This window comes from Polyodon spathula, chromosome 2 (assembly GCF_017654505.1).
Source record: "Polyodon spathula isolate WHYD16114869_AA chromosome 2, ASM1765450v1, whole genome shotgun sequence".
In the NCBI taxonomy this organism is placed as follows: Eukaryota; Metazoa; Chordata; class Actinopteri; order Acipenseriformes; family Polyodontidae; genus Polyodon; species Polyodon spathula.
This window is the reverse complement of record NC_054535.1, coordinates 54574646-54589943: the sequence shown is the minus strand read 5'-3', so window position 1 is coordinate 54589943 and position 15298 is coordinate 54574646. Positions and strand designations below refer to the sequence as shown.

Sequence of the window (15298 nt, the reverse complement as noted above, 5' to 3'; positions counted from 1 at the left end):
TGCAAAAGTTAAGTGTGTCAAAGGGGATTTTCACTCTTAACAAGATATAGTTAATGGGACACTATGTGGAGCGGCTGTGGTGAAACTTCAGGCAAACCTTATTATAGTTCATATTTAGAAGATGCCACAAAGATATTTAAAAAAAATGGTTTGTGTGTTCATTGAGATTTAGAGTAATGTTTTGGTCCAATCTTGGCAAAACAAATTTGAACTATATTAATATTAAACTGCTTGTATATTTCAATTTAAAAAACTATGCAAGTATGCTTGAAGAGAAGGGTCAGCCAAAATCTAAATAGTAATGTGTATATATAAATAAAAAAACAAAAAAAAAAAAAAAAAAACACACACACTTAAAAACTAATGTTTGTGCGTCAAACAAAACGGCCACATGATGCATCTTTGAAAAAAAAAAAATCTTCTGGGGAACGAGTGGTTGCTGATTTCAAACTTGGCAACTTGAACTCAAATCTCTTCTACTGGTACTGTTACTCTGTCTCGGTTTTTGTTTTCTGTACTTTAAAAAAATGTTGGTGGCCAAATGAGACAGGCTGCACTTCTGGGGCTTCAACACAAACTAAAAACTTAATGGAAACACAGTTTAAGAAAGCTGTAGGATATCAGTAGTTGTACAAGGCCAAATTGGAACTTTGACAGAAACATTTAAATATACCCTCTCATATTTTAATATTAATTAGGTTATTTATATTTGGAAGGAGGATTTCTCTGGCTAAAAGAAAACTACATGGAAACCCACACTACCCGAAAGGTACTACCAAAATAGCATGAGAAAAAGGCGAGACTTAATTTTCTTTTTCAATGGAAACCCGGCCATTCATAAAACCGGTAGCGACAGATTTACAAAAAAAATAGGTTCCCCAACAAGGGTGCTTGATAATCTTGTTGCGATTATCACTAGAATACCTGCCATCTAATAACTGCCATTGTATCTACTGAGCTAAATAATTAACATTTAGTTTATTCCAAAGTAAACGTTAATGCAAACATGACATTATATAGGTAGGTGACCAGACGTCACTGTTTAGCCAGGACAGTTTCCAGGTTTCCATCAAAGGTCCCAGCATCCCGACATTTTGCTCAAACTCTTTAAAAAATCCTGGTTTTCGGCCACTTCATGTAGCGCGACACACTCTAAATACCTTTTGTCAAAAAGACAAACAACCGCTTTTAGTTTATGGCACCTGCAGTGAAAACAAAATAAAATAAACCGAGGTACTACGGTAATCAAGAATACTTAACACAGGTGTGCATGCTTATTCCTCAGTATGGCATGCGTTTTCACTTAGTTTATGTTCAATATGAATCTGCAATTGTGTATAATACAGTAATGTTGTAGCTTTTCAGTTCTGGCAGGATTTAGCCCAGACAGAGCAGCAAGAGGCTGCAAGCATCCAAATCCACCAGGTTAAACCTGACGCAGTGAATTAAAAAAAAAAAAGAAAGAAATGTTACTTGACTAAATGCTACTTAAACTAATTAGCCACAAATTATACATCCAGGACTGTACTGAAATTAGCTAGCGGCTTAAAAAAAAAAAAAAAAAAAAAAAAAGAGGAAACATAATACTAAGAGTATGGGTAGTTAAATAATAATTTAAAAATAGCCTATATTTAAATGGTTTAATTAGTCTTACCAATTATTTAACAAAGTGTCCTGGTTTTGAGTTTTGAAAGCTGGTCATCCTATATATAGGGCTTCTGATTTTCGGTTTTAACCGATACACAGATAAAACATGGAAATGGTTACTCAATTCACATTAACCTCACCCCTTTCCCATTAAAAAAAAATAAATAAGATTCCCCCTGCAGGTAGGCAAAGTCACTCCTTCCCAACAGGCATCTAACATTGACTCGCTCTGAATACTTTAAACTCATTCACTGTAACGGATGCCTTGCAGTTATAGCAGTGTTTCATGTTATATCCACAAACACCAACTTTTTACAGCAATTACTACAAACAAAAACATTATATTAGGGGCTTACATACACTGTGTATTTATATAAAAGTAATGCATTATTACTTACCCTTTTCTCCAATATTTGTTATGGACCCTGTTATAAAACGAAAAGGTACAGCATTACAAAATGTGACAACACATTTCACAAAACATTCTGTGGTGTTTAAATGGAGCGAAGAAAAAAAAAAATACTGCACTGAAATGGTATTCTTAAGACATGTCTTGCCCCATTATAAAGCACCTGCCCCATCATTATTCGCCGAAGCGAAGTGAGCACTGTGTTAAAACCTGCTGAAAGCAGCTTTATTTAGTGGTGCAATCAGGAACTTTAACAATACTATAAAAAGACACACTATAAAAAGCAAAGCAGTCCTAAGTAAACAACTGTGTTTGTTTGGACTGACACACAGAGGAAATCAAAAAAGGAAAAGTAAAATAATGATTGGGATGAGTGAGGGGTATTTCTCTCTGGCGTACCCCATCGCTAAATTCACATTTAGAGGATAACACAATGATAAATAATTTGAGTAATTTAGCTTGGTATGTAACTATTCACAAACCACCATTTCCAACATCTGTAAATGTACAGGTTTGGAGGTACTGCAGAGCTACAACTACAGAAAAAGATTCTATAATTAAAAACTATTTAAATCAAATAAATCTGATTTTTTTTTTTTTTTTTAATAAATACTTTAAATGGCCAGCCCTGGCAGGAATACAGTAATGACCACAGTTTGGAAATGGATTTGTGACCATAACAATCCGTACCATGTGACATGGTAGACTGCCAAAATAGATGCATGTAGCATAAGAGAGAAAAGATGCTGAATATGTAACAATCAACAACCAGTCAAGCAGTGGTGACTATACTGAGTGAATCAGTAGTGGGAGGTCTGTATGTGCCAACGGGTGAAGAAAACCCCAAAACTCATCACAATGCAAGTTAATAAAAATACATATACGCAAAAGCACAATTGCATTTTTATTTTGTTTTTAATCCCACAGAATTGTTCGACATACAGCATGTGGCTTTGTGTCTAGTTGCAGACTGGATAATAGATTTCAAATGAACAGCCAGCTACCTCAGTTTGATTCTCCAGTGGAGACTGGAAACAAGGAGGGTGGACAGAATTCAAGTCACACTCAAAGACAAGCATCACAGTAGGCCTAGGGGCCTATTTTTTCATTCCATTTAATATGATGTATTGCACAATGTACTGTACTTGAACCCTGCTGCTGCCATAAAAAAAAAAAAAAAAAAAAAGATTAGTATCTTCCTTGTTTAGTCTTGTTACAAAATAAAACAATAAATTCTGCCACAAGTTAGCCTCAGCTTACCCAATGGGATCTGAATTGGGTAAAAAAATAAATAAAAATATTTTTTTTATACAGATAGATAGATAGATAGATAGATAGATAGATAGATAGATAGATAGATAGATAGATAGATAGATAGATAGATAGAGAGTCACAGATCACTTGACAACTACAATATTTCTTTGCAGGAAAATTAGTCATATGTTCTTTTAATTTACAAACAAAAAACTCAACAGGTCAGGTCCACACGTCATTTAATCACACAATCAAAAGACAACATTAAAGGATAGCCAGCTAATAAAATGAATGTACTAAATCTACAGTTGCAGACTTGTCATTATTATTACACTAGGTAAAAGAAAGCACTAGGTAAAAGAAAGCTCTCAGTTTGCTTGCATTGCCTCCCACATCATTTTATCTCAGCAGTGTGTTCAGGGTCATGTTTCCTACTGGCTGCAAAACATGGCAGTCAATAGGGAAAGCAGACGATTGGTTACCGACAGGAAAGAAGGCCCTAAGGGGATGTGGACAATTTCACACCCCCAGGTGAAATTACCCCGACTGTCTGCAAACAGGTATTTCTTTAACCTAATGTAGTACCAGATATCATGTTTTAAAATATACAGTGCTGTGCAAACGTTTTAGGCAGGTGTGAAAAAATGCTGTAAACTAAGAATGCTTTCATAAAGACATATTAATAGTTTATATTTATCAATTAACAAAATGGAAAGTGAGTGAACAGAAGAAAAATCTACATCAAATCAATATTTGGTGTGACCAACCTTTGCCTTCAAAACAGCATCAATTCTTCTAGGTACACTTGCACACAGTTTTTGAAGGAACTCGGCAGGTAGGTTGGCCCAAACATCTTGGAGAACTAACCACAGTTCTTCTGTGGATTTAGACAGCCTCAATTGCTTCTCTCTCTTCACGTAATCCCAGACAGACTCAATGATGTTGAGATCAGGGCTCTGTGGGTGCCATACCATCACTTCCAGGATGCCTTGTTCTTCTTTACGCTGAAGATAGTTCTTAATGACTTTCACTGTATGTTTGGGGTCGTTGTATTGCTGCAGAATAAATTTGGGGACAAACAGATGCCTCCCTGATGGTATTGCATGATGGATAAGTATCTGCCTGTACTTCTCAGCACTGAGGAGACCATTAATTCTGACCAAATCCCCAACTCCATTTGCAGAAATGCAGCCCCAAACTTGCAAGGAACCTCCACCATGCTTCACTGTTGCCTGCAGATGTTCATTCGTGTACCGCTCTCCAGCCCTTCGGCAAACAAACTGCCTTCTGCTACAGCCAAATATTTCAAATTTTGACTTATCAGTCCAGAACACCTGCTGCCATTTTTCTGCACCCCAGTTCCTGTGTTTTCGTGCATAGTTGAGTCGCTTGGCCTTGTTTCCACGTCAGAGGTATGGCTTTTTGGCCACAAGTCTTCCATGAAGGCCACTTCTGACTAGACTTCTCCGGACAATAGATGGGTGTAACAGGGTCCAATTGTGAAGGGAAGTAAGCATGATGTGTCTTTCAGCTGCTGCAGTAAGTTTCCTTGGCCGACCACTACGTCTACGGTCCTCAACGTTCCACGTTTCTTTGTGCTTCTTCAAAAGAGCTTGGACAGCACATCTGGAAACCCCTGTCTGCCTTGAAATTTCTGCCTGGGAGAGACCTTGCTGATGCAGAATAACTCCCTTATGTCTTGTTGCTGTGCTCAGTCTTGCCATGTGTATGACTTTTGACAGTAAACTGTCTTCAGCAACCTCACCTTGTTAGCTGAGTTTGGCTTTTCCTCACCCAGTTTTATTCCTCCTACACAGCTGTTTCTGTTAATGATTGTGTTTCAACCTACATATTGAATTGATGATCATTAGCACCTGTTTGGTATAATTGTTTAGTCATACACCTGACTATATGCCTACAAAATCCCTGACTTTGTGCAAGTGTACCTAGAAGAACTGATGCTGTTTTGAAGGCAAAGGGTGGTCACACCAAATACGGATTTGATTTAGATTTTTCTTCTGTTCACTCACTTTGCATTTAGTTAATTGATAAATATAATCTATTAACATGTCTATTTTTGAAAGCATTCTTAGTTTACAGCATTTTTTCACACCTGCCTAAAACTTCTGCAATCTGTACTGTAAATGTTTGCTAAAACACAGATATCTTCCAAAACTACAATTAGTAAATGCATGGCATGTGTAAGGCATGCAAATGTATGGGATATACTATTATATATATATATATTATATATATTATATATATATATATATATATATATATATATATATATATATATATATATATATATATATATATATATATATATATATACATACATATTACACACACACACACACACATATACATACACTGAACAAAAATATAAACGCAACATGTAAAGTGTTGGTCCCATGTTTCATGAGCTGAAATAAAAGATCCCAGAAATTTTCCATATGCACAAAAAGCTTAGTTCTCTCAAATTTTGTGCACAAATTTGTTTACATCCCTGTCAGTGAGCATTTCTCCTTTGCCAAGAGAATCCATCCACCTGACAGGTGGGGCATATCAGGAAGCTGATTAAACAGCATGATCATTACACAGGTGCACTTTGTGCTGGGGACAATAAAAGGTCACTCTAAAATGTGCAGTTTTGTCACACAACACAATGCCACAGATGTCTCAAGTTTTGAGGGAGCATGCAATTGGCATGCTGACTGCAAGAATGTCCACCAGAGCTGTTGCCAGAGAATTGAATGTTAATTTCTCTACCATAAGCCTCCTCAAACATCGTTTTAGAGAATTTGGCAGTACGTTCAACTTGCCTCACAACAGAAGACCACGTGTAACCACGGCAGCCCAGGACCTCCACATCCGACTTCTTCACATGCGGGATCGTCCGAGACCAGCCACTCGGACAGCTGATGAAACTGTAGGTTTGCACAACCGAATAATTTCTGCACAAACTGTCAGAAACCGTCTCAGGAAAGCTCATCAGCGTGCTCGTCGTCCTCACCATGGTCTTGACCTGACTGCAGTTCGGCGTCATAATCGACTTCAGTGGGCAAATGCTCATCTTCGATGGCCAATTGCACGCTAGAGAAGTGTGCTCTTTACGGATGAATCCCGGTTTCAACTGTACCAGGCAGATGGCAGACAGTGTGTATGACGTCGTGTGGGTGAGCCGTTTGCTGATGTCAATGTTGTGAACAGAGTGCCCCATGATGGCGGTGGGGTTATGGTATGGGCAGGCATAAGCTATGGCAATTTGAATGCACAGAGATACCATGACGAGATCCTGTGGCCCATTGTCGTGCCATTCATCCGGCGCCATCACCTCATGTTTCAGCATGATAATGCACGGCCCCATGTCGCAAGGATCTGTACACAATTCCTGGAAGCTGAAAATGTCCCAGTTCTTCCATGGCCTGCATACTCACCAGACATGTCACCCACTGAGCACGTTTGGGATGCTCTAGACCGACGTGTACAACAGCGTGTTCCAGTTCCCGCCAATTGAAGAGGAGTGGGACAACATTCCACAGGCCACAATCAACAGCCTGATCAACTCTATGCGAAGGAGATGTGTCGCGCTGCATGAGGCAAATGGTGGTCACACCCGATACCGACTGGTTTTCTGATCCACGCCCCTAACTTTTTTTTTTTTTTTGGTATCTGTAACCAATAGATGCATATCTGTATTCTGTCATGTGAAATCCATAGATTAGGGCCTAATGAATTTATTTCAATTGACCGAGTTCCTTATATGAACTGTAACTCAGTAAAATCTTTGAAATTGTTGTATGTTGCGTTTATATTTTTGTTCATATATATATATATATATATATATATATATATAACACACAATAACTCTAACAAGCACAACCATTTACATATGTTTACTAGTATATGGAACAACTGTTAGCCTTTTCAAAATACAGAATTAAATTGTTAACATGTAAAATACAGACAGTTCACTTGAAAGCTTCAAATCCTTGCTCATTTAAGATCTTAACACAGTACACCTACAATTTGGCACTAACATCATAATTATAATGATATTATATGGCACTGGCCTTCATGTGTTCTCTTGAGAACACAAATAATGGAACTGCATGACACAGTCTGGTGGCCTAATACTTTTGGCAGGGCAGTGAACAAGGTGTCAAATTAAGGACTTAAACTGTAGAAGAAGAAAGTGGGTCAGGCAAAGATTGCTTCAGGTTACAAACTGCTCACCAGTCAGAAAATAAGATTAGCTCGGTCATCTAACTAAAAGGATCAGTGAATTCATATAAATATCATGTCTTGAATCTTTACAACTGATGGGATACATTACATTTGCAAGACAATTACATTTACAAACTTTTGAAAACAAATTCATTTTAAAAGGATAAATGATTCAACAACTAATACTGAAGTCACACTGTAAAACTGGAAACAACAAAAACACTCATCACTCAATAATTACATTTTACTCTATTAATTACTACCTTTTTATATGCTATGGATATGTAACTGCTTCAACTTTTAACTGGTACAGTAGTTTCACAGCCTTATGAAGAAAAAAAATGCCACAGAAATCTATAAATAATTACAGATATCTACTCTTACAGATCTGTAGAAAACAATAGAACTCTTTATCAATCTAAAGATATTTACAGAAATGGGTGTGATCTATAGAAAGGAAAAGGCAAAACTATTTTAACTTCTTACCCATGCTCATAGTTCTCTCTTTGGTAGGTTAGGTAAAACTAGAGTATATTACAGTATGCTTAAGAAAGTGTCATCCTAACTGAAGATTTTTTTTTTTTTTTTTCAAACAGGTGAGCTTTTTATAATGTTAAATCCAAACAGCACTGTCATATTTTGAAATAAATTAAACAGCATAGCCAAGTTCGCTGAAACAACATTGTGTTCCTCGTTTTGTGCAAGTAAAGGGTATGACATGTTAAACTACATTCTTTAAAAATAAATACATAAATACAAATTCTTAGTCAGCTTTAAATGTCTGCATTCTCTATCCAACTACTTACCGTAAAACTGAAACATCAATGAGGCAACCTTTTTGGCAGGCATTAAAATGCAGTTTTAATAATGTTTTGCTAACAGACCAGCAGAGGTTTTAGTTTGTCAGCTAATGGAAAGGCTTACTGTATATATGAACAGTCTATGCTTAAAGCTATAAATGTGGGCACAGTAATTGTTCTCTGTGTTGTCTGAAAACAAAAGGGCTTTTTGTTATAGTTACTTGTGACTCATTCCTGTTCTAGCAATTCTTCTCTTCAGATTCTTGAATTATGAAAAAGATGACAACATTACAGTATAATGTTCAATTACAAACTATTTCAATATAATGTGATAAACAAGCTGTTAATCTTCACTATGTTACTGCAGTCTGCAGGAACATTTAGACAAATCTGTCTGCACTGTATCAGCATATGCTTAACCTGCTTTATCCTGCATATCTTATGATGTACAGTTCTTGCTCATGGACTCAAATTAATTTTAGCAGTCATTTATGTGACTTTCGTTAAGCTATTACAAGCCAAACTGACAAAACTGAAATATACAATAAAAGTACATCAGCCAGGTTCTGGCAATGCAATAAAATAGGGCAGTCTTTTATACTGTTACTGTTATTTCGTTAGCTTTTTTACCAGTAGTGTTGGGCAAGAGGTTTAAGGTAATTAGTATGACTGCTACTTCAACTGCAGCTGAGAATGATAACATGTATCTTCAGTCAAGTCTTTGTATTATTAAAATTGTTCAGTGCACATACAGATGGCATGAATTAAACAAAAGTCACTCAGATACAGTATCTGCAGAGTACAATACATGCCCTATGTAGCCTGTATAAAACAAGCCAAACTTGGTTCATTTAATAACAAAAAACAAGAACCTATTACTTTTTTTTTGTAGATTTTGTTATAATTAACTTTGCCCAAAATTATATGGCTTAAAAAAATAAATAAAATTTTAAAAAAAGACGAATATCACCCACTGCACAGAGCGAATGGGAGTTGTGCTTACAATTGAAAAAAGTTGGAAATACTTTCACTTCTGCAAAAAGTAATTTAATTACCTGGGTTAAAACAGCACAATATTTTGGAATTGTAAAGAGCACTGTGACTGATATTAAAAAGTCTGCCTCAGAGATTTAAAAGTTTGCGGTCTTTGATAGTAGCGGTGGGATTTTTTAGATCTATTGTTGCTCAAGACTAATACTTAAACATTACACTTCGAATCAAACACCACTCTCCTCTACATATACTGTACATAAACCTCCCAAAAATTGCCACACGTCCGATTTTAAATGCCAAATTAACACATAATGAAGTAACATATTATGTAATTAATATACTGTTTGTCTTCTCGTGCAGTTAATTGTGTACGGTCAAGTATTACTAAACAACGTAAAGTATTCAAATTCATGTATCCACACAACTTTTGTAAAAAGAGATGTCTGGCCTACCTTTTGAACTGTGTCAGGGGTCCTTTGCTTTAGTGCAGTGGTTCCAACATACAAATAAAAACCGTACTGAACATAAACGGACGTTCGGTCCACGAGTCTGTGGTAATCGCAACTTTTTGTCCCCTTGAAAAGTTTTGTACGAACAGCTGCAGCACAATTTTCTTCAAGTTTTTTCCAGCCTCGCTGTTATTGTTTTATGGGTCGGCACAGTATTGGGATAATCTTACAACGATTTCAAAACTGCTGCATTCACGATTCACACACAGTGTCCTCATAGGGGATAACACCATCACATCCTGTTTGGCCAAATCTATAGCAAATGTTGTTATGGATGTTTGCTTTCTATTGCCATCAGATGCTTTTAAGCATAGAATATCTGGGAAAACATTGGCAATTGCAAATTTCCATATATACACTGCAGTTATTTTTGGGACTTTGGTAGTCCATGTAACCTAGGTCTGTCATATGTAATTGTACACTGAGAAGAAATTTGAAAAACATTTTTCTACTTTCCATCTAAGTTTTTTTTTTCTTCTATTTACAATTAGTATACATTATGAAGTTGGTTTCTGATATATTGAAAGCTTTCTAATCACGTCAGGTCCACGTTTCCTTCAATTGCAAAGTTAATCTATCCTGAAATGCAATACAAATATACTCTCACACATACATCTGGAATTTTACTTTACATTGTGCTGAAATGAATACTATTTCCTGTAGCATGTATGCAGCATTCCACAGCTTGCAGACACTGCTGCTATTTCTCAAATAGCTCTTAGTGTGTTAGTAATCACTGACCTTTTTATCCTCACAAATGTGCAAATTTTTGAATAAACAGCCATTAAAACTCTGAATCAAAAGCTCATTTTCTTGGACTGGGAAATGCATTTTCTTCATAAACAAAACAAACCACAAAACATCTGGCTCACCATGCATTACAAAACCTTACCATTTGAGAAATAATATAGGCTAATCAATTTCACTTAACCTTTTTGCGTTAAAATATGGTTTATTAAAAAAATGTACGTAGTACCAACACAAATTATGGTAAACAATAAATGATTTACAGCAATACTTCAGGTGGCATTTTTCCTCACTAAGACCCTGTAGCGGAGTGTCCAGCCCCTTTGTGTTTATTAGTGTTTTATGTTGTATGGAGTGTGTTAATGTTGGTGTTTATGTATAAAATACAGGGGATATAAATATGGGTTATGAGCGTTATAAAGTGTAATTTGTATTTAGACACGAGGATGGCACAACTCACGCCACGTGCATGTTTAAGTGGGTATTGATACGTGAGCATGGAGTACACAGATTAGTTCACAAGCTGGGATTCAAGCGAATAATTAATTGGTAATTGAATCCCAGCACAACTTTATAATAGATGCACAAAGCACTCACTCAGGGTTGTGTGTTCGTTAGTAGAGAATGGGTGAAGTTAGCAGAGAATTCTAAACAATTGCTACGACGTGTTGGAAGTGCCAGCACGGTACTTGTTTGTTGGGTTCGTCCACGTCTGTTTTGTCTGTCTGTTTGGCCAACGTGCCCTTTATTTTCAGTGTTGTGTGTTTTGTTAATATCTTCTGTTTGTTTTGTTATCTAATAAATATAAAGAGCGCCACGGCTCAATTTTCAGACACCAGTCCTTATTTAGGAGTCTGTTCTTCCGGGTCTGTCGTCACCACTACAGCCATCCTGTTCATAGACCCCTTACTGACTACTGTAAAACACCTTTGTAAAACTCTACTTTCTAGGTATTTTTAAGGGGTCCTAAAAAGGGGAAGCAACTTATACACTAGTGTGACCTACAGGCTTTTTCTTGAAATTGTTGTCTCCAAAAAAAAAAGGGGGGGGGGGGGGGGGGGGGGGGGGGGGGGGGGGGGTGACTTATACACTGTTTTTTACGGTAAATATATTGGTATCTCCAAATGGATAACCGTCTCCACTTTGTGTTGCCATTTTAAAGCAATTTACATATATATACACACACACACACATCCCTTATATCTATAGAGTAGGTTACAATGGTGACAATTTCAGCTTTCTGCCCACCAAAGTGCCTTAATACTGCCCTGGACCTCCCAGGGAATCAACCCTGGCTGGATTTGAACTGGAAACTTCAGCTCACATTTCCATCTGCACCATGAACCACAATGCAAAACTAAATCTCATCCTGTTTCAATATCACACTGTGGCTCTAGTCTGCTGTCTACAATCCAATCTGCAACTGCACATTACACAAAGGAACCATCCGTTCTGCCTACTGGGGCTGACAGAGTCCCGATTCAAAGCAGTTTGATCTCAGTCTCCTTCAATAGTTCTTTGTATCACATTGCCAATCCATTTAAAAGCACTATGCCCAAAAATCTAAAACAATAAAATCCACCATCAAAAATCTGTACTTTTGTTAAAAAGGCTTTTTTATATTTGCTCATTAATGTCTAGGTGCTGTTAGAGCTACTGTAACAATATTAAACAATACAACATTGACTGCATTCTTGTTTACTTCTTCCCTCTTGATAATTAGCTCATTCTGTGAAAGAATGGCCTTTACCAATGAATCAAGCTCTTTGAATCAACTGAACGGGCACATATAACATTCAACCCAATTTTAAATGAAGCAGTTGTTACTTAAAATATAAGCATCCATAACTTCAAAACACTCAATAAAAATAAGATAACCAAGCAAAATGGATACATTATTGTTTTGAATCACGTTGATGTTGCCATCAGAATAAATGGTTTAGGGTTAATTATTACGTAAAGAAAAGACTAATTCTGTGTAAGCTAATACAAGAGCAAAACCGTCCAAAGAATTTTTATTTATTTATTTATTTAAAAATATAAAAATAGTTATTTATTCAGATTAAGTCTATAATATTTTTCATTTATTTATTATACTTTGTTTTTACATAAACCTAACACGTATGGCACATTCTTGCCGATTTAGATTTAAAAAAAAAAATTATATATATATATATATATATATATATATATATATATATATATATATATATATAATATATATATATATATATATAATAATTATTAATAATAATAATACTCAACAACTGCCAAGCAGGCAACGTTCCAATAAAGAATATGTATTTCACCTTTCAGTAAGCCAAATTTCTCACCTTCTCCAGAAGAAAAAGTAAAACGTAATTCCATTTGAAAAAAGGCTCGGCCCCATAATCATGTTGACAAATATACAGTTCTTCCTACTTATTTTAAAATCTGACACCTACAAATCTTGAAATATGGAGTGATGTAAATTAATGAACAGTCTACAAAGTAGAGCAGTCCTGTCTAATTCGTAGCTCTTGAGCTTGAAAGGCATTGAGCTCTACAATATTGGTCTTTTGACTTAGAGTTGAAATATCTCATTGAAGGCTGTTAATTAGTTTGAAAAGACTATATTAACATTATTATTATTATTATCAACAATAATCTTACGATCAAGAAAATGTGTTGTGTTTAAACTTTCAATGAGCACAGAGATACTAAATACTTATCTAGTAAAACCTCACATTCACATAGTACTCACCTTACATGAGGAGGAAGGGTGGGGATAATTTCCCAAACTACACAGGGGGTATGCGCCTTGCAATCTGTCTGGAAAGCTTGCTGAAAGTTTGGCTATGGAGTGCATGCTATTACAAACGTTATCTGTAAAACGTCAGTCACCCTCAGTGTCTTGAGACAGAAGAAGCACTCCTTGTCCTTTCCTCCTAATGATTTTAATACCATCAATCTACTGACAAGGTGCTGTACATATTGTTCAGTATGAGGAGAGATTGACTTTCATTGAGATTACAAATGCTGTTACCCTGTGAACAGATTATCTACCTTTTGGTCAGCCCCACCAATGCAGCTATAAGTTTGTGTTGAGGTTTAAGGGCACTACAAATGCCATAACGAAGTTCTGACAAGTGATTGATCATGATCATTTAACTTTGATGTGCATAACTAAAAACCACACACACACACACACACACACACACATATATAAGAATCTGGTCAAATAAAAACCTGGATTTTCATTGGTTGTTAATTGACCATGACTCAGAGCTAACTCGGGGTCTGCTATGTCAAGCAATCCAGACATTTTGCATTTATTATTAGACTTTCATCGTAAACATGCACTAATCCTACAGCTTTTTAATATGCCAAATATTACACTTAAGAAAAATTAACTTTACACATTCGTTTTTGTAAAATAAGGTGGGCGGATAACTCCCCCCTGTTGAGGCCTTATTTGAAATGTAACTGAGTACAAAGCAAATATATGTATTCAGTATTTCTAGTTCTGTGATAAAATCTTCCAACTCTACAATGTACGATTTATATATAGGTTATGGGTTTACTTGCCAAATCAAATTAACTCTACTGTCAGAGTTTGCAAAGAACATTATACATTACCAACTGTGTACTATTCAACGCAAAACTTTCAGCTTCATCTACATTTTTAATGAAATAGCAATTTATCTTGCAGCGTCTACACTTATTTTCTAATTACTTATAAATATCAAACCACATTATTATGCTCGTATTGCAATCAACTACAAACAAAACCCTGGGACACGGAATCATGAACGTGTTATCTTGTTTATACTAACTCAATTAGAGGGCATGTATTTTCTGTAATCACACGTATGACCCTGGATTATTTTTTACGTTTTCTCACGTCTATAATTTATCCAAAAATCACATGCATATTGTTTACGTCTCCCATAATAAATAATTTAAATTACTGACTTATCACGACATAAGGGTGTGTTTTTTAATACCTAACACCATAAGAACACAAACGAGCACAGTAACGTGACTACTGTATGGTCTTTCAGTGGTAGCCTTACCTATGCAGAGCTGGATAACATATGCGTAGTAGGACCAACCGACTATCATGGTGATAAAAAGAACTGGGATCCAGTATAAAACTCTCTGACAGCTCCTTTTAATGCTGCTTGAGCCCGACGGCGCCATCTTCTACATATACACCTTACAACTGTCGTAAATATGAAGCTTTTCCTCAGTGCATTTGTGCTGGGAAACAACGTCAAACGTTTAGAAATATGTGCTTGCTATTAAATGTGTTTGCAGACTCTTCGCCGCTCGCCTGCATAACATCCTTCAAATGTGGTTCATCAGCTGCTCTGCTTGCAGTAGCTACGCCCTCTCCGGTTTGTTGCCGTGACGTCCGTCTGATGCTGGCGATTTACTTGACTGCAACATTACCCACCTGCCATCCACAGGTGTATGTGTGTATTGCTGTCATAATCACTAATAACCTAAAAACATATTACAGAAAATAACCTACTTTTTGCCGGGTCACAATCTCAAATCAGATTGATTATTAGGTTTTGTTTGAGTTTTGAGCGGTACCTGACTAATTTAGTACAAGGCGAAGTTTATTATTATTATTATTATTATTATTATTATTATTATTATTATTATTATTATTATTATTATTGATTTACTATTAACATGCAATAGTCACATTAAGTAACTCT

General features: G+C 36.1%; 1 protein-coding gene across 2 annotated transcripts in view; it reads right to left on the bottom strand.

Moving 5' to 3' along the window:
• Window positions 1–14928, bottom strand: part of zdhhc2 (zinc finger DHHC-type palmitoyltransferase 2) — a 42541-nt gene extending 27613 nt beyond the window's left edge. For both annotated transcript variants that reach the window (XM_041225419.1, XM_041225429.1), the window contains exons 1-2: window positions 14645–14928; window positions 2046–2072 (exon numbers count right to left, since the gene is read on the bottom strand). In XM_041225419.1, the coding sequence (XP_041081353.1) occupies window positions 2046–2072; window positions 14645–14771 (154 nt within the window). In that variant the 5' untranslated portion in view covers window positions 14772–14928. The remainder of the gene's footprint in view (window positions 1–2045; window positions 2073–14644) is intronic.
• Window positions 14929–15298: the final 370 nt, after the last annotated feature.